We start from the raw sequence: 20,242 nt of genomic DNA on the forward strand, positions 1-20,242 counted from the left end.
CGGGGTTACAGCACTCGTAGGTATCTTATGTGTGCAGCTTCTCAGCTGTAGAAGCAGCGCTATAACAATAGTTCTTAAATCACATTCTCGGCCGTCTTACTTACTTCAACCGTTCGTACAAGAATGCAACATCGGTTCGTGGTCTCACTGTCGTCCGGTACACGAAATACAAAAGTACGTACAACAGGACTCTCCGTCCTCCATTCACAGCGGCTAAACCGCATCCCTGGGAACCGTTGATAGGTGCCGCCGCAGGCACCCGATCTAGCGTCTGGGGTGCCTAACTAAATGACCCTGAACGCTTGTCAGTGCCCCACGAGAGCTCCTGCAGTCCCCACTAAACCGAGACCGTGGGCCAATAACAGCTCACTATCTCCAGCTTCAGCCTCTCCTCACGTCAGGCTGGCGTCGTCATTCGCCCATTCGTTCGTCCTCCCACGTTCTGCCTCTCCGAACGAGCCTCGCGACCCATCCGGACCAGGCTGCGCAGACACTGACCCCCATCAAAGGCTGTTCTTATGGCCTTGCCATTCACTCGATGACTGACACCTTGTGCTCCGCAAAGCACATTTGATGCTCGACGCCCTCCATTCTCACGATCCCAATGTCTCTCTAATCGCACGCGACCATTTCTTTCGTTTTCGTTTCCTCTGTCGTCTGCCGCCCGGTTCGGCCCCCCATCGACCGCGACAATGGACTTTGACCCAAAGCACGACCAGGCGCTGGACCTGCCGCTGCGCTTTCCAGACGACCCCGTCGACGAGCCGCCGCCGCCACTGCAACCGCAACCTGCATCGACGTCGATGCGCCGGCAAAAGTCGCAAGATCCGCAGCAGCCGTCGCCCGCACAGAAGCAAGCCGCACAGTCGCCGGCGCGATCGCCCGCGCTGCCTGAGCAGCCACCGCCCCAGTACACCGTCTACATTCGCGTGCCGGCGCCGCGAAACGGCTTTGTCGATCCGCCCGACGTCGACTGGAACAAGGACAAGGACGACGCACTGTGGCGCATTCTGTCCCGCGCGTCCAAGAACGATATTAATTGTACGTTTCTCTGTCTGGGAATGGAGGTTGAACAGGACTAACGCGTGTACCACAGGGGAAGAACTGTACGACCAAACAAGCCCACAGCGGCCTCTCTGCGCTCCCTCTGCCCCGCATCCCCCCTTGTCATGCAGGGACCCGTGCTAACAACAATTCTCCCAACAGAGCACAGACGTTCGATGCGACCGTCGACTTCCTCCTCGTCCAGGCCACCGTCCTCACCGAACGCCACGTCTCCCAGGTCCGCGCGCAGACGCGCAAGGTGGCCACGCTCAGCACGGCCAATCCAAACACCGCGGCCGGCCGCGACTCGCCGGTGAACTCGCCCTCGCTGACCTCCGAGGCTATGGGACGAACGTTGTCGAGCGGTGGTGCTGGTGCCGGTGCCGGTGCCGGACCGTCCGGCTCCGGTGCTGGCGCGCGGACGGCCTCGGCAGAGACCATGCGGCGGACAGCATCGGCAGGCAGTCGTGCGGGGCCAGGGCCAGGGCCACGAACCCCGGGTGCCGTGGGCGGCAGCAGTGGCTCACGTCGCCCGTCCATGGAGGACAGCCAGATTCGCCCGAGCCGGTCCATCCGGCCGACGCTACAAACCATTTCGTCGTTTTCGCCCCAGACAGCTGCTGCTGCGGCTGGTGCTGCCGGTGGTTCGGTGGCATCGCCCGTGGGCCGCGGACTGTCCCTTCGCCCGGCACAACCCATGGATGCGGCTGGCGGGCGGCCTGGTTCCTACGACTTCGAGGGCGAGGACGAGGGCGAGGGCGAGGGCGAGGCCTTTGCACCCTCATCGCCCGCAGCCACGTCGGACTCGAGCTCGTCGTCGTCGTCCACCCCGTCGGAGCCTGTCATGTCGCGCATCTTCCGACGCCCTCCAGGACATGTTCCACAGCAGCAGCAGCAAACACGAGACCGGGGCAGCAAATCACACGCTGCAGGTGACGGTGACTTTGGCGTCATTGGCCTGGGGATCTCATCGGGCGGCTCAGACGACGGCGATGCCGATGCCGATGGGGACGGCGACGAGTCTGAAACCCAGGCAGCCTTTTTGCGGTACAAAGCGAGCAGCAAAGCGAGCAGCACAGCGACGCATCCCACAGGCACCGGTAGCGGAAGCAGGCCGCATCCACGCCATCAACACCATCAGCATCATCAGAAACGACACTCCACTGCCGACTCCGCATCGCCGTCCTCGTCTGCCTCAGCGTCACCCACCACCAAAGCCTTTAAGACGCCCACCGTGGCGGCCGCGGCAGCAGCCGCTGCTACTGCCGTGCTGGGCTCCTCTTCCACGGCCAGCGCCAGCGCCAGCGCCAAGGCTGCCGCGCGCTTGCAGTCGTCCCGTGTTCCCGGCATCCGATCGCCGCCACGCCTCCAACACACGCTGTCCGCACGCAGCCCGGCCGTCCGCGCCGCCCGGGCCGCCTCGGGCATCTCGCGCGAAGGCAGTGAGATTGGCACCACCCCTAGCATCGGCAGCAGCTTCAGTGATCTTGACGGTACGTTTCTTGTCTCTGTCGACTCTTCTTTCTCTTCCTCTTTTTTTTGTTATTGTTTGTACACTCGTATTGACTTTCTAGACGTCTCGTTCACACAGTCCGTGTTGGATGAGGCACTCGCCAGCAAAGTGGAGGACACCGTCGTGACGCCCAACCCCAACAACAACAATAGCGACCCTATGGCGTCCTCGGCAACCCGCCGGCAGCGGTGACCTTATCACCTAAAGATACCCAACAGCTGTCCAACATTTGCTACTGACTAAGCACACATAGCTCCTGCTATTTTACTGTTTCTACCTTTTCTACTCGAGTACAACGATATCACAGTATCATTGCATGTTTACGGCGTTCTATTATTGTTGTTGTTAGTATTATACCACACATCTCTTACTTATCACGGATACTTGCTGTATTGTTTTATTATTTTCTACTTTGCAGGCGATATGGGAACAATGGTGACAAGTTTTTCTGATGGTGACGCTTACGACTACTCACCTCTTCCCATAATGACAGACATGTGCTGTTCTACGGAGAAAGAGACTTGACATGTCCACCCAAGATTTCCACCGCAGTCTTGAAACTTCAGAGTGTTGCTGACAACGGGACCACAAGGCCCATCGCCATGTACTGTGCTCTTACACATGTTCCCAGTCCCGGAAGTATGGCAATATGCCAAAGCTGCACTACGCGTAGTCAGCCAGTGTATTACAGCGAATTTTGTGCGCACAGTACCATGGATATTTCCAACAATACTTACATAATTTTGAGTTCGCGCCAACCTATCCTCAGAAAGTGACTGTTACCATCTTCACTTGGCATTGTCTATTCGTTCACATAACAAGACAAGAAGAGCAATACGACCGAAAAACATCAACAAGACATATTGCTGAGGATATCCTTGAGACAAACGACCAACCTACCTTCCATTCTTTTCGACAACAACGCCTCGTTATCGACTCTACCTGTTTCTAGATTCGAAGGGAGCCATCAGAACAAGAGTAAACTTGTCCGCAGAGATCAAATTGGAACGACAAAGAAACATGAAGCCCGTTTCTCGGTACTTTACAATAAAGTGATTTTAGATCCTAATTAAATCTACACGCACCTGCAGGAATCCAAACGCCCATCAAAAGCATTCATCTGTATGATGGACAAAACATCGGGCAATGTGGCTCGTCGAGCCTTTCGCGGCGTGGCCCGAGGCGTCCAGGCCGTCACTCGGAAGATGTTGTTTTGGCGACCGAGGAAGAGTAATATTATCAACAACAATAACAACAACGACAACAAAAGCAACAAGAAGAAGAACAACGGCGAGAACGATATTTATGACAAGAAGGACAACAGCTACAAAAACAAAAACAACGACAACAACTACAACAAAAGTAAGAAGATGAAGAACAACGGCGAGAACGACATCTATAAGAACAATAAGAACAATAAGAACAACTACTACAACAAGAGCAACTACAACAACTACAACGACTACCACAACTACTACCACAACAACTTCTACCACAACAACCACAACAACCACAACAACCACAACAACCACAACAACCACAACAACCACAACAACCACAACAACCACAACAACCACAACAACCACATACAACCACAACAACCACAACAACCACATCAACCACAACAACCACAACAACCACAACAACCACAACAACCACAACAACCACAACAACCACAACAACCACAACAACCACAACAACCACAACAACCACAACAACCACAACAACCACAACAACCACAACAACCACAACAACCACAACAACCACATCAACCACAACAACTACGGCAGAAGACTCCAATACAACCGCACGATGAGCCGGATGCATCGCAACAACTACTTCGCCGGCTATGCCGCGCGAGCCGGTCTCCCCCCCGACCCCCAATCACCGGCGCAACAACACCTGCGACGACCGGCACCGGCCACCAAGCAGGCCAAGCAGGGCAAGGAGGGCAAGGAACGGAAGCCCCGGCCGATCCGCGCCATCTACAACACTGCCACGGGCCATCTCCTGGCCCCGGAGCCTCGGCAAGCCTACCTCGCATGGTATGACGAGGATTTGGAGCACGCCAGAGTCGTACGTCCGGCACGGCTGGAGCCAGCAAGACAGGCACGGCCAGCACGACCGGTGCGACCGGTGCGACCGGCGCAATCTCCGTCTGCGGATCTGGCACCGCGGGCCCCTCTCCCCAGAGTCCTTCCGAACCGCTTGGAGGCCCACAATGGGAACAAGAACAGGCGCAGTGCTGTGCCAGTGGCTGACGGCGTGGTGGACGCGGAGTCGCCATTGGACGACAGCGATGACGAGTCGGTGGTGTCAGTTCCACCCAGAATCCAGGGCCGGGCATACTCCATCTAAGAGGATGGCGGGACATCATTGCACGTTTGGTTAGTGATATTGAATCCTTCGGAATAGAATGCAATAGAATGTACGTTTTTGAATCACTTTACGAGTTGCAAGACGGTGAGCATTGTGTTTCATGCTTTATGACTGAGCAATGTGGTAATGTAAGCATTCAGATGACATATGGGCCATTAAATAAACAATCATGACATTGTGACAAGCATAAAAAAACAAATGGTGTCTCGCAGGTGAATACCAGCGGAAAGAAAGGCAAAGGAGAGCACGACTCAATCACAACATAGAAAATCAAATCATCCATAGAGGGTCTCGTCCTCGTCAGCATCCTGACGACTGGAACCAGCTCCATCAGTATCCCGCTGATCGTGAACTTCGGTCCCATTTCTCGCATTGGCGATTGCCGCGCGCAGTGGCGAGGTAGAAGACGACATTGCGACGGGGCGGATCGGAAGACTAGATACATCCCCGAACGCAGGTCGGTTTTGAGACACGGTATACAGCGGCGGCTCCGTATTAGCGACATCAGGTGGCGCATCGTCAACGGTGCGGTGGTGTGCAAAGGGGGGTATGTACGAGACGTCTTCATCTTCGTCGTAGCCCGCCAAGACAGGCACGCTTGGGTAGTCGTCTTCTTCGTGTTCCGGGTCATCGTCGTGAACATCAGAGGCCACATCGGATTCCTCATTTGCCAGCCCCGTGTAGGTGTTGAAAACAGGATCGTCATCGTCGTTGCTCGGTGTACGGCTCTCTCCGGGTGTCGAATCGCGGTGTGCCCGTCTCTGCGCGTCGGCCTCCTGCAAGACGTGCGTGTGGAGGGTCCGCAGCAGGTGGACCTGGTGCTGATGCTGCATGTACTCCAGCTGGGCCAGCTGCTCTCTCTGGATAATGGCCTGTTGCGTGAGAATGTGTCGCTGGTGCTGCAGCCGTTGCTCTTGGTACGTTTGCATCATCCTGTCTTGTTCCTGGCTCTGCCGTTGGAGCTCGAGCTGGTACTGCTGCTGTTGGTGGTACCGTTCATACTGCTGGCGAGCCATCTCGTTCTGTTCGGCCAGAGGAGCTGGCGGTAGCGCATGCAGAGCCTCGAGCAGCGTCGCGTAGCCCTCGGTACGCGCACCGTCCCGAAGCCGGGATTCAATCAGCGATCTCGGCACGGGTGTGGGCGGCGGAATAGCGAGGGCCGGCAGCGTTGGCCGGAGCGGCTGTGGCGCGACAACTTCCGTCTGGTCGAGTGATGGCAAGGACAAGTTGTATGGGATCGGAGGGCCAATGGCAGGCTGCAAACGCTGACTTGCCGGCTCGTACGGCGGCGGTGGTGCCGGCATTGACGGTGCCGATGCATGTTGCGGGTAGTTCTGCCCGAGTGGTTGACGCAAGCGACCGGGCTGGTTGTGAATGTGATAAGCAAACGGGTCCGGCGCAGGCGGTGCAGTAAAAATGTTGCCAAAGTTGTTTCCGGTGTATGCAGCACTGCTGTACAAACTGGGGATGTCAATGTAAACGTAGCCAGGTGCGTGGGAGCCACGATTGGTGTCCCTGTTGCCACTGTTGCTGTTGCTGTTGCCGTTACTGGTACTGTTACTATTCCTGCTATCGCCGTCGCCGTTGTTGCTATTTCTGCTGCTGTTCCCGCCGTCGTTGTTGTGCGCTCCAGTGCTGTTCGCAGCCGGGCCCTGAACTCCGGCCGATGCTGTACCTCCGGTTGTTGCTTGGGTCGGGGGTTGAGGTTGGTGGTGGCTGTAGTAAGGCGTACCACGGGAAGGGTGCAGACGAGCAGCCAGCTCCCGTCGGCATTGCTGTTGCTCCCGATGATACAAAAGATCAGTGTGTTGCTGTACAAGACTTTCGAGGCTTCGGGCGCCGTCTTCGGTCACGTTGTCGTGGAAACGAGCCACAAAGTCGAGAAACTTTTCGTGCAACTTATTCTCTTCTTTGAGCAGCTCGGAGACATCCCCACAGCTAATGGTTGCCAAAGGCGGCACCCGGCGACGGGTGGGTAGTCGCCCATGGCTGGCTCTGGCCGGCCGAGGCGTAGGTCTCGATGCGTCGGTGGACGGATCAGTTGGCTGAGGGGAGTCTTTGATGACGTCCGACGCTGGTCTTGCGGAGCTGGCGTGTGCAATCGTGACCTCTGCAGGAGTGATTGGAGGATCAGTGGTTGAGGAGCGTTGCAGAATTCGGTCAGTCATCACCGGCGACGCCGAGGTCGAGTTCGTAGAGGGAGTGCGGTCTTCTTGGGCGTCTGCATCATCTACATCATCTGCATCATCTACATCGCTTTTATTGTTAGTGTGGGTTCTGGTAATAGAAAACAGGTTCGTCCGGCTCGAAATCTTGGTACGGCGCTTCATGTGATGACTGACCCGACGACGGATGTGGCACATGCGGCGAAGCGCCCTTGTCCGCGCCGCCAATGTTTTCCGCAAGTAGCAAAGGAGATAGACCAAAGAGCTGCTGAGGCTGTGTTTGGGACTGTGCGATGGAAGCAGCAGGAGCGCCGTCGTCCGGCACCTCGATGCCTTGGAAGAGCCGGTCAAGGCGGTGCATGGTAAAGTTCAGGGAGGACCCTCTGCGCGCAGACGAAGAAAGGGCGAGACCGGCGCCGGCTTTCTCTGCAGCTGCTCGGGATTCCGCGGCATACATCTCCATGGCGTAGCTGACCTCGGCGCGGGTCGGGAAGACGCCGGAATATGCCAGGGCACCAGTGGCGCCGCGCTGGGCACGCACTGTGGCCATTAGCTGCACACTGCGGTCCAAGAACGGCTGTGCCCTCAAAAACTCCTCGGAAATGGTGCTGGAAAGGTCTGCCAGCGTGCTGTATATCGTCCAAAAGATTTCGCGGCCCTCGGTGGTACTCCGTCTCAGGCCACGGCGAAGACCAAACGCTAGCATCAGCGATGTCGGCTGGCATCCGACAAGATTGATGACGGCCATAACTTGGCTCTGGTCAGGCACTGGAAAGCTAGTGCCGGTATCGTTGGGGTCATAGTCAAACATGTAGCAGTGGGCATGAAGCAAATGGAACACGTCGCCCCCCGACGTTGCGGCATCCGCGCTGTGGGCTTGGCGGTACGACCATTGGTAAAAGACACATTCTGGCGGGGGGATGTGGCACATGTCCTCAAAGGTCGCCCGGAGATGGGCGAGACTGGTCAGCGCCACTTGCTCAAGGTCGAGAGGCGTGGCCGTGGGGTTGTCTCTCTGATAGGCCGTGAACTTATCTCGAACCTCCCGGCAGAACTGGAGATCCTCGTGGACTGTCGGATACTCGAGCAGACCCAACCGCCGTTTTCCAGTGCTGGACTCGCCCGACTGCACGGAGTGTACGGAGCGCGCAGACGGGGACGGCTGCCCGGTGCTCCTGGAGTAAATGGCACTGGGGCTGTAGGCCGGATGCGTATCGCGAGGCGTTATGGGAGACGATACGGACTGGGCATCGGATGCGGGCGTCGAGATCGACTCGGCCGCATCCGGGGTGAAGGCCACATGTGCCATTTTTTGAGACGAAAGAATGTTTGGCAAGGGATGAGAACCTTTACCGTCGAGAAAGAAAGTCAGTGGCGAGATCCTGACTGTATTTAAAACAAGACGCTGTTAGGGGAGACGAGCTAGAGCGAGGCCCAAGAAGCCAACGAAGAAACTAGAAACATCAACGCGAAAACGACTGGTTGCATGCCACGGGCACAGCAGACAGACTAAAGGAACCAGAGATGGCGTACAAGAGACGAACCCGGTGTGGCACTGCTTTTGTGCAGGGACCTTGCAATGTGCCACGGAATGGCGGAGAATGGCGGACAGCTGCGATGTTTGGAGCGGTCGGTGGTGGTGCAGATAAAGCGATAAAGTGAAAGGAGACCAGTGACAAGGGTCGAGCCAACCAATCTCGTCGATATCCGGTCGTCAAACAATCTCGGTGAACGTAGACGAGGTCGTGCAGCGGGCTCAGCAAACGCACGGCCGTTGGTAGCGTTGGGTGCAGATGTTGAAAATGAAAGGCACAAAAGGTCAACTTGGGTCCCTGAGGAGGGGACACGATGCTACTTATATTACGGAAGGAGGAAAAGGGAAAACAATACGAAAAAGCAAAGAAACGGGAAGGCAACAACGCGATGCGAGGAAAATGGCCATTCTAAGAAAGAGCGCTGGGGGCCAAAAGGTACCACGTCCCGAATCGACAAAGAAGGAGCCAGTGGATGCTGTGTCGTCCACAAGGAAGGAGCGACCACGGGCGACCACGGGCAACAACGGACAAGGAACGCAAGTGCGATGCACACATTTCTTTTGCAGAGTCCTTGTCAATATGTTGACAAAAGAAAACCGCATGCAGATGGGGCGGGATGCGACGTGCAGCAAGTCGGCGTACCAGGTAGCCTCATGTCCTGTGCATAGAGAAAGGTGTGCCATGTCCCTGTGTGTGGGTGGGGCCGACAGTGCGACCGCCCACGCTGCAAAGAATGTCACAACGGCCGCTGTATCTGGCCGCTCAAGCTGCTCTCTTCCGAAGATACGGTCTGGCTAATGGGCCGCTCGCAAGGTGAATTACGGAGCGAGGAAATGGCAAGTTGGCAGCAAGAAAGGGCAAAACTGCACAGAGAGCACAGAGAGCACAAAAAGCACAGAAAGCCCAGAAAGCCCAGTCAGCCAAACCTTGTATTGAGCCCGTACTGGCGCCTCCAGGCAGCTCGGACAGAGCAATTCACCAACTATACGCCTGTACGCTGTACTCCTGTACGCCTCGTCCTGTGCTGCTGTGTTCTTGTGCCCTGTTCTGGGATCTCAGCACTTTTGCCTTTGATTTGACTGGCTGCTGTCTCACCGCCGTCGCCGCCCTTTGCACACCCACTCGCAATGCACCCACCCGCAAGGGTGCACAGTCGGCGAGGACGTATTTTCATTCACACTCTTCCTTCTTCTTCTCGTACTTTGTTAAACGAGCTGCTTCGACGAAGCCCAACCATCTTGTGCTGAGTCTTTCTCCTTGGTCGAATATTCTCCGAAACGTGGCCTAAAAATGGAAAGGATAAAAAATACATGCAAAGGACGAAAGCAAAACTACGAAAGGCGTCGTCGAAAAAAAGGAACAAAGGATAAGGCCAAGCACTGCGGAGTGTCTTGGGGATGCACACGGGATGTGACCAGCTTGCCGCCGTGGCTGACGATTGGCTGGCCAAAGCGAGCTCGTGAGCAGCAGGCCGCAGGTGCACGCTGTGGGAGCTGTCGTCGGCTGAGGTAGGAGCGGCGGCTACAGCATGCAGGAAGGGAGGTTGTTGGCTGGGCCAATGCCCAAAGGGGCCTAGACCGGTGACGTACTAGCAGGAGGTGTGAAGGGCAGGTCAACTAAAAAATAAAAAAATAATTGACTAAAAAAGTGAAAAAAGAGAGACAAAGAGAGAGAGCCAGGAAAAGAGAGAGAAAACGAGAGACAAGGAAAACAAAATTCAAAGATATGAACAAAGGGAATGTACGACATATTGGTAAGTGCCATGGTAGTTGGTGTGTGACGGAAAAGAAGAAAATATTGTTTTGTGTATGGTTCACGCAAAGTGATAAATGAATTTCACGAGCCGTCAAAGTGACATTAGAGAGGCAGCGAATGAGTAAAATAGAAATTAGACGTTATTAGACGTAATTAGATGTGCTTTATCCTCTACCCGATTTATTCTGTACCACGATACACAACAGAACAATAGAAAATACGAACAGAGGACAAGGCAGAGACCCCGGACCCCGTTGGTCCAGCACTTTGTGTCACCAAACCAGTCACGATTTTGCTTTGTTTCCTCCCGAGTGCAACCGTAGGACAAGTCCCTCTTTGCGGCAACGGTTCTCCCTCTTTCACACATCAGGGTACCCCTTTTTTTGTCTCTTTCTTCTCATTCTTTCATCTTTCTCTGTCCTCGCTCGCTTAAATTTATCCGTCTTCTCTCATTTTCTCCCGCACTTCTGTGCATCACAAGTGTGTCTGTTGGGTGAGCCATCTGTTGGTTCTTGTTTGTCCTGGTTGTCCTATTGTCCTCGTTTTGTGTCATTTCTCGTGGGAGTCTGCTGGCCCGCCCCATCTGGAGCCTCCTTGTTGCGTCCTTCCCGCGGACACAACGGCCCATCTCACGTCTCACGCAGAGCTCTTCCTTTTGAATCGGATAAACCTTACGAAAAAGAACTACACGGCTATCGGAGCGACTGTTTCAACCTAGCCGCCAGAAAGGACACAAATGACCGCATATGGTTTAGTCTTGTGAGGCCCGATGCGCAATCCGTCCTTGACCCTCCCCCCCCCCCAAATGTCTTCCCATGGATGCCCTACTCCAACTTGTCATGCCTCCTTCATATCCACCACCTTCGACGTAATTTTATCGGATGCTGTTGTCCGTTAAAGAAGTGACAACTGATAACTCTCCGTCTCCACAAATCACAGCCGCGCTGGCGCTTTGGTTGTTGACGCCGGGAAGCTGGCTGAGGCGGACAACATACGTTTAGGTGTGGGGGTACATTGTTTCTTTCAATGTGCTCTTCTGTCGTTTTCAGGCCTTCCTGGGCAGTTGTGCGGGGGTGTTACAAACAACGACACCTAGATACTTCTTCAGCGGGCTAACACACATTCTTTCGTATGGGTGTATCAAAAAGTCCTCGTCAGGAACAATAGCATCCCCCCACTCATTTTACAACAAGAAAGAGTCGACTTAGTCACAGTGAAACAGAAAGCAGTCCGATAACAAATGCGACAATTGTGGCTGAGAGAAGGAGACAAGAGAAAGAAAGAAACACCGCAAGGGACGATAAACTATGTCAGGAGGACGACGTGCGGCTTCACATGACCTCAAAAGTGCACAAATTGCTGCACAATATTCAGCACATGCAGGCAGTCTTACAGTCATGTGGGGGGCTGGTGAGAAAATGAAGAAAAGCGGTCAAAACAGACAGTATCTAGAGTGTGAAGGCGACAGATAATCGCTGCCATTGCCTGCCGTAATCCATGCAGACAGCTCTCTACAAATACGGCATATCCATTTTGCTCTGTTCTTGCACTCTTTCCCTGCAGACCCATAAATTTCAGGTCGTCATTTTATAGTGCAGCCTTGCCAGGCCAGGCCACTCGCAAATAGGTTGACAATAGGGTCACGCCAGGGCCTGGATCGTGGTCTACAGAAGTGGTCCCCCAGTTGCACGGTTCAAGGCCGGTACGTCCCGCCCAAGTTGATTATGTCCAGTCCATACTAGAACGCGGGCCAGAAACCCTCGGAATGTGTTCTAGAAATCTCAGTTCACGGCTTAGATCCGACGTCGTATTTTAGGCGTCGATCATTGAATAAATGAGACTTGACCAAAATACTTTTTCGTACAGATGTGGTGTCAATGCTGTACGGCATACACGACGATTTCGTGGCCAATGTTTTGTTCTTCGCTGGAAATGCAATAAACCTTTCGGGTTGATCTGTGCCATCGATACCACCCTTGGTCCCCAACGCCTCTATTCTTCAGCTCCCAACAAGGACCATGTACTTTCCAAAGCTGCAATTTCCAAGTGGCGGTAAGCGCCAAGTAGACCTGTAAAACCACACCAAAACGCACCGTCTTTGAGCTGCAGCTGAACTGTCAAGTCTGGTAGCGATACTGAAATAGCTTAATGCTCTGCTTCAGCTTCGATTATCACATTCTGTCGTGCCCAGGCGGTTGTTCAGTCTCGGCAAACCATACTTATGCACTGAAATAGTTTGCGCATGACTACAGGGATCTCAAGTTTTTTTAATAATTTACCTGAGACTATTGAGTGTTGCCAATTATGATAGAAGTTGCCACATTTCCGTCACGCATCTCTGTTGAATCAAAACAAAATATCCTCGAGTTATCGATCAAAGATCCGATGACCAAAGTACCGGGAAACATCGTACCAAGGTACTTTTGTGTCCCCTTGCCCTTGCCAACAAAATCCCAATGGTCCAAATCCCAGAAGACCCATAGCGGTCCGGGGCGATTGTGGGGACGCTAAAAACGACAAAGAAACATCACGACACTCAATCTCGGGATCTTTCCGATTTCTGGGACTGCTTTCTCGGCTGTTCCTTGCAAGACGGCCGCCTGTATCCGTGGAAAAAAATATAGGATTTCAAGACAGCCAAACAGAATAAACCAGATGTACAAAGTACCGAATTCGTAAAACAAATGGTGTAACAAAATGGAATAGGAACAAAAAAGACAAAAAAGAAAAGACAATGCAAATGACACCACTCCTCCAATATCCTTCCTGCAACTGATGTATACGAGATGCATTTTCAAGGATAATATGAGCTGCAGGTGAAAACGAATCACAAGAAGGCCATCTGGGAAAAACAAAAGAAATGGGAGCGAAGCCAATTCGAACCGCTGTTCTTGCATATTGAATACACGTCGAGGACAAACAAATAAAAGGACGATCCGTCTCGTCACACCATAGCTCCATAATTTCCTCTGGCCTCCATTTGCTCTAGCCTTTTTGCTTCTCAGCCCTCCTCCACACGGAATCTTTCCCTGCCGGATCCACACACATCGACTCCACTGCTCCCACCTCCCTCGCGTCCTTGAGACTCGACTTCTTTTGGTTGCTCAGCTTCACCGGTCTTCCCTTTCTTCCCAGTCGTCCCAGCTCTCGACAAAAAAAATCAGCTTCGTTAATACTTGCCCTTTTTAAGATGAAAAATTCGTTCAGCTACAGAAGCCTTGTTACTGTGAGGGGAATTCCCAAAGTTGTTGCCCCCCGCTATCCTGTTGCCGCCGCGCATTTGCACTTTTGGAAAGGCTTGAGATGTATTCGTTCTCATTTGAGACATATATGTTTTCATGCTCCCTCAGTTTGATGTATCCAAAACCATTGTCTATCTCTTCATATTCACCTCTGCATTTGTGCTCAGGTTTCTCGTATGGCATCCGTTGCAGCGACAAAGCATGCAAGTGAACGTCTGGCGTGACGTGAGTTGCAGCTTCACCGCCTTAAGCTACCCACCGCCTCGTACTCCCCCCCTTGCATCTTGCTGGCCCGTATTGAACACCATTGCAAACTGCCAGTTTGTTCTTATTAGTCTTCTCCGTAGAACATGTCTCCGAGACATGTTGACATCGACTTTGCCCTGTTTGGATGTAAATTTCGTCCGGCCCATGCCGGGCTCAGTCACTTCCCACCATCCACCTCGTCTCATGTCGATTCGACGACATCCTCTTTCCATGTCCAAGCCCCCCTCTTTCGTCTGCTTTGCCGAAAAGGTCTCCACGGTAGGACACAGAATAGCAAATCGCCGACATCATTGGTGGCCTGACGCTCATAGCTGTTTGTGATGGACAATCTTTCCCTTTTCTCTATGCTGTGTGAGACAACAGACTGAGCTGTCGTCACACACCTCTCAGAAGAGGAAAGAATGGAGCCGACTGGGGAAAAGTATGCATGGCAAGTGACCGTATGACCTGGCCGGTTCGAAGAAAACCATGTCCAAACGCAGTACCAGATCACTGTTTTGTTTCAGGTGTCTGGTTCACCACGACTTGCTCGCGTCAATGGTGTCATAGTATCTGAGAGGAACCGCTGCATGGGAACCACTGCCAACACGAAAGGGACTGTATTCTGGCGCTTCTGGCATGGCCCGGTCTGCGACCTACGTTTTTGTTCATGGGCACAGCTCCAGGTTGTCTTACTTTATTTTGCTTGCTTAGTCTGGCTGTTTCTCATCTGGACATGGCCATGACGCCAGGGAGACCAGCCAACCAGCCATCGGAATGTCCCCGCCGTTGACCACGCGGCGAAGTAAACCAGAATAGTTTATTTTGTCTCAAAGACCATCATTTGAGCCATTGGAGCGCACTTGGCATATTGTATGGCGCATTTCCTCCTCGGAGAACACGTTTTAGGAAAAGGTTACGGAATAGGAAATGCAGTCTCTCAGTCCCTTGCGCCTTCCGGATTTTGACCATTCTCAATTCCGTATTGATGTTCTCATTGGCATCCACGAGTTCACCAGGTTCGCACTTTCCATCTACGTCGTATGCACCTTCCGCATCCTCATCCTCTCCTTCCGATCATCCTCTTCGCACCTTCCTTTCCTCCTGTCGTCCATCGACCGTTGCCCTTTTGGAATATCATAAGAAATAGCATCCCAATTCTTTCTCCTATCCTGTGTTGCTCCGTTCTCAAGTTTGCATATGCTTCGATGGTCCCGCGACACTCGTGTATTGCTCTGTTACTCCTCCCAAAACTCATCCATTGTGACGCGCGGTTTGATACCGCAAGGCCATTTTATCCCTTTGTCCCTGCGTCTTTCTGCCAGACGTTGGCACCATTCCACACAAAGTCGGTAGTTACTTGCAGGGTTACACTGCCATTCCTTGCAAAGGCTCCGCCTTTCTCCAAGTTGCATCTACCTCCAATCGCCTGTTAGCCCACGATACTCCCTGCTGAGCCCGTCTTTCTCGGTCCGTGCAGACCAGGGTTCCAGCAGCAGTCCATGACAAGAAATACGACCGAAACGACAAACGTTGAGCTGACACTCCATCTCCCGTCGTATTTTTGTACATCGGCTCTGAGCCATGGCTGTCCCATCGTGGAACGACCGCGTGCAAGCCAACAGGTACGATCATGACTGTCCTTTCGGCGAGGATAGTCTCGGTCAGAGCTTGCAATACCGGCCCCATCGTCCTCTGCCTCAATTTTCCGCCTCGAATATTTTCCCCAAACGCAACACATCCGCCAATGGCACTCGCACTGCCGTCCTTCCTATGTACCAGAACCAGACGAGCCGAGGCGTGCCCATACCACTGCCTCGTGCCGTCCTCAAAGCCGCGTACCCAGACAACCCCGACATTGTTGATGCACATTGTCGCCTCCACTTGAACGGAGATGCACCACGATGGGGCATTACTGCCAAGGAGACAGGCCAATTCATGTCAGGCTGGGACCAGGAGCAGGTTGCGGTTAACCTTTTGCCTGTACATGACGGAAGCAGTGAACCGCCACCACCATCCACGTCGTCAGAGTCTGATACTGCGCTGGGTGGAGAGATATGGTGCCCTGAGGGAAGTCGTATGTCCGAGGTGTCGGAGCACCCATCTGGCCAGAACGTGTCGACACCAAGTCAGATGTTTGGCTGCGAAGCCGATGGCTCTTCTGCCCCTGCTCTCGACTTGACCAACACTGCCGATTTCAGGTCATCAAGTGCACCTGATGTTCTCCTGATGACTCCTGTCGAAGGCGCAGAAGGTGAGCTGGATAACGTGTACAGCGACGGCTCCATGGCCTTCACCCTCGCCGCTGCCCCATCATCGCCTCCGCAGACGGTCCCCGCCGTCGATTCCACCTCTCAGCATGCCATCAACCCGGATGACAATTTTTCGTCGTCGTCACATTTAGAGAACGCGATGCCGCAAGACTACAATGCTGAGACAGAAACGGCCATTGACACCGCAGTCCGGCTAATTGCCAAAGCCCGTGCAGCTGCCGCTACGAGATACGATCGGGCAATGGCAGCGAATGACTACGAGGTGACTGCAACTGCCCAGATCGAGGAGATCAAGCTGCCCGTCAAGCCTTCGCAGCTATCATCAGCTGCGCCCACCGTTATTATTGCGTCGTCTTCCTCTTCCTCTTCATCGTCTTTTGCCTCCGTTTTGACCGCAGCCGGTAGTGAAGCGGACAACATCTTTTTTCACAAGATGGGCGAAGACGCACATAGAGATTACCGCCTCTATACTAACGAAGCGCACAGCGACAGCGACAGTGGTAGCGACAGTGAAGAAGAACTGGAGGCTTTGCTGATGCAGCTGAGTGACGGCAGTGGTGATGACAGCAAGAGCACAGCCAGCAGTACCGTCACAATCACTCAAGAAACAGCGGATGCCCGAGCGGCGGCAAGGACAGTAGCTGCTGCTGCCGCTGCGTCAGTGAGCTTTCCTGAGTCCAAGTACTTTTTTTTACAACAAGACATTCAAGTCACCGCCAACGCTCCGTCCGAGGCTTCGTCAGAAACTGTCACGGTGGGACCATCTACACCTCCTTTGACACAATCGGATCTGCAATCACCGCCGCGACCGTCCCTGATCTTGCTTGCCGATGACGGTGAGACGTTCCCTCTAAGCGAGGGGACTGAAGAAGACCACATCCAAGCGCTCCTGCGGTGCGAAGAGGAGCGCGCGACGGGTATCCAGCTGAACCGTGACCCGAAACACTTTGCAATGCGCCCGCCAGAGACTGGCGTGAGAACAGCCCAAGTCCCTTCCCCCTACAATCTCGGACCATCCTGCAGCTGGGCACCGTACTTCTTTTATGGCAAGCCCGCTGCAGGGATGTTCATACCTACCACGACGCATGTGGGAGGGAACGGTACTGGTACGAGAGATCAGGTCCCGATGCCCTACATCGAGCATACGAGCCTCTCAGACTCGCCTCTTGGTATGCCCATGGGCACGCGAGTGATTAACTTCTTGCCCGACTTTGGAACACACTCACCAGTTCGCTGCTTTCTGCACACGAGCTGCGACGGGCCACCGCCGGCAGCTGTACCACTACCGATGTTGGCTTCGCTGCCTTCTTTTGGAACCGCAACCAAAGGAGCACGTGTGTCGACGCTGCCAACTGAGCCGCCACCATTGCAGCCTCCACCTCGGCTTAGTCAGTGGAATCAGACACGCCGCCCGACAAATCGCGAGAGCCATGACGCACGTTCGCCCACGGATAATGGCTGCGAAGAAAACAACCGTGCCACCAGCTTGGCCATATCCGAGTATGCAATTGCCGTGGGTGCCTACAAAGAGTGGACGCACACGTGCATTGCCCTACATCAAATTGCAGGCCACGCGACGTCCTCTCAAGTGGAAGCGGCGGCGACAGGGCTGGCTGATCTCGTGCGGCATCTCGTGCACAACGCAGAGAAAATGGGCCTTCTGTCACAGTCTGTCTACCAAGCTGAGGTGCCAACAACGGCAGTGGCATCTCTATCGCCCACCACACCCGTTGCAACTTGTTACAAGCAAGTCTTCTGGGCCAAGTTTGTGGCGCTTGCTTTTGCCGTGTTCAGCGAGCACGCTCTACGCATGGATCTGGCCGAGGGAGCCAGTGACTGGGCAAAGACGGTTCCTGAATCTGTCACCGTCGAGGCACTAACGATTCCAGACCGTACCCAGACGCCGAAACCGACGCCTCTCACAGGCCGCACCTACCGTTTGGAGAGCTGCGAGAGTTCCGCCAACATGACTCCGGAGTTCTGGTGGCGGCACGGTCGGCAGCTCGACCTGGAGTGGGAAACCTTTTTACACGACTGCAAGACGAAACAATCCCAGCCGCGTGTCTACAACGACTATGAGGCTGAGAAGCCATACGAGCCCGTTCCGGCAAGCGCCCGGCTGCCCGACGACGAAGACGAGGCTCAGTATGCCGAGTACGATGTGTACAAGGACTTTGGCAACCACGACGGCATACACTTGAAGTACGATAAGGTTGAGGACCAGAACAGTCGCGCAAACGGTGATGGCGCTCAAAGCGATACGGCGCCCAATGAAAACGACATCGTCCCCAGCCCCGAAACGGGGAACGATCCTATTGACGGGGCCAAGGACACCCGACAAAGTGGGGGTGCGCCCGCCAATGGTACGATTCAAGAGCAAGGCATGGCCTCTCCCAGCAACCTCAATCTCATGGCACAGTTCACAGCCGTGCGCCTCCGAGGCGGTCTGCGCACACTCACCAATGTTATCTACGGCGGCGGCAGTGACATTTGCGGCGAGCACCCCATCCGACCCGATGCCGATACGGTTCTCACCCGCGCGCAGTTTGACATGCTGTTGGCCATGGCCGACGACACGGTCGAGAGCTACGCGCGAATTTTGCACTGGCGCCCCCGCGAAGGCCCGCCGTCTCACACAGGCATTCGGGCTACGAGGCAGACGCTGGCCCGCACGTACCGCCATCCTCTGGAGCTGTACAGTTTGGTGATGTAAGATCTTGGGACTCGTTTCAAAGGGGCAAGTGTTGTCGACTTCCTTCGGCGCATTTTTCTCATGACTGTATTTCTTATGACGTTTTATGCTGTTCTACGACATTCTATAATGTTCATTTATGTGCCCCATACGCTTACACAGTTACACACGTTCTATCCGTAGTAATATTTTACCTGACACCGTTCCAATAGGACGTCATTTTCCATCACCGTCTCTAGCCATCGCAGAACAGCAGCTGGTGACTGTTCCCTCGTATCCAGGGTTCACGTCTTTGCATGCGTCGATGAATGAGCATACGAACAACGGGCGTGTCTTCTTTGTTTGCGTCGTCACCTCCGAGAAAAACGGTGCGACCATCGAATCACATCCGGCCGTCTTGTGACCATAACTTTTTTGGGATCGCGATGAAACAAGGGCCACCAATCAGAGTGCAGGGGCTTATAAATAAATTTCCTATTTGGGAAACCCCGCTTACAGGGGTGCCACATCTTCCACTCGTGAAACGTCAATGTGCTCGTCACAATGGACTAAACTAGAGTATCGCGGGTAATGGTGGTGTTGGTTTATTATTTTTACTCTTCATTTTTGTTTCCATTGGGTTCTGGTGTCGTTTGCGAGCGTGGCCGTCCTCTATTCTGATTCGTTCTTTTCTCCATATCACCTCGGCGCTTAAAATGGACTGAACGACTGTGTTGCACGAAAAGTAAAATAAATCGCTGCTTCTTTCTATAGTAGCCTTTTGTTTAAGCATAAAATCGAAAGTACTAGGAAGCACGGAATAAAAAAGAACGACGGAGAGTGAAATGGCGGCCTGAAATGTGGTGGAAGATCGTGATCCACAAAGAGCCCTCGACAAGTGCGTACGTCGGGAAACAAAATGGTGTATGGCAGATGTCTACATGTCTACATGTATAATGATCATATCAGATATTAAAGCATGAGTGAGGATTCAAGTATGTGCATTCGTAAGGCATATCGAAAGGTTTCTGCTCAAATTTATGTCGTCACGAGCGTCCAAATTAGCTGCATCGAGGAGCCAGAGCGATCAGTAACGAACCTGGAGGCCATGATGACTCCAATGTCCTTACACACGTCCCTGTCATGAGTACACCGTTTGGTTCTGTTTGCTTCTAGTGCATAGAGATGACGATGCATCGTCATTGGCATCGTCATTTCTTTGGTTTTGGGAAGCCGGCATGCATCATAAGCTGGATGTACGTACCGAGGGCGATGAGTTGACGCCCTCGTCTTTCCTCTATAAATGGCCGGCCTCGTTCCCTCCCAAGGTGCGTTTCTTTTCTTCCTTCTCTCCCAAGGAAACAAAAAGTTGATCGTCTCTTTCCAAGTTCGTCTGCTACTCTCGTACTGACCTACTTG

The 20,242-nt window shown here is 53.6% G+C and overlaps 4 protein-coding genes across 4 annotated transcripts; 3 read left to right on the forward strand and 1 right to left on the reverse strand.

The window, feature by feature from the left end:
• Nucleotides 1-692: 692 nt before the first annotated feature.
• SPSK_06048 (uncharacterized protein) lies at nucleotides 693-2,749 on the forward strand (the record flags this gene model as incomplete). The annotated part of the gene is made up of 4 exons (XM_016732756.1): nucleotides 693-1,041; nucleotides 1,097-1,106; nucleotides 1,207-2,537; nucleotides 2,619-2,749. 4 exons carry the CDS (start codon nucleotides 693-695, stop codon nucleotides 2,747-2,749), a joined length of 1,821 nt encoding a protein of 606 aa, XP_016592290.1.
• Nucleotides 2,750-3,681: 932 nt separating this feature from the next.
• SPSK_06343 (uncharacterized protein) lies at nucleotides 3,682-4,915 on the forward strand (the record flags this gene model as incomplete). The annotated part of the gene is made up of 2 exons (XM_016733049.1): nucleotides 3,682-3,919; nucleotides 3,999-4,915. The coding sequence occupies 2 exons, from the start codon at nucleotides 3,682-3,684 to the stop codon at nucleotides 4,913-4,915; spliced, it is 1,155 nt and encodes a 384-aa protein (XP_016592291.1).
• A 296-nt stretch (nucleotides 4,916-5,211) lies between these two features.
• Nucleotides 5,212-8,410, reverse strand: SPSK_05885 (uncharacterized protein; the record flags this gene model as incomplete). Its single annotated transcript, XM_016732594.1, has 2 exons — nucleotides 5,212-7,184; nucleotides 7,279-8,410. 2 exons carry the CDS (start codon nucleotides 8,408-8,410, stop codon nucleotides 5,212-5,214), a joined length of 3,105 nt encoding a protein of 1,034 aa, XP_016592292.1.
• Nucleotides 8,411-15,463: 7,053 nt separating this feature from the next.
• Nucleotides 15,464-18,865, forward strand: SPSK_05865 (uncharacterized protein; the record flags this gene model as incomplete). The annotated part of the gene is made up of 1 exon (XM_016732574.1): nucleotides 15,464-18,865. The coding sequence occupies one exon, from the start codon at nucleotides 15,464-15,466 to the stop codon at nucleotides 18,863-18,865; it is 3,402 nt and encodes a 1,133-aa protein (XP_016592293.1).
• Nucleotides 18,866-20,242: the final 1,377 nt, after the last annotated feature.

The sequence above is a fragment of the Sporothrix schenckii genome, assembly GCF_000961545.1.
Source record: "Sporothrix schenckii 1099-18 chromosome Unknown Cont38, whole genome shotgun sequence".
Classification (NCBI taxonomy): Eukaryota; Fungi; Ascomycota; class Sordariomycetes; order Ophiostomatales; family Ophiostomataceae; genus Sporothrix; species Sporothrix schenckii.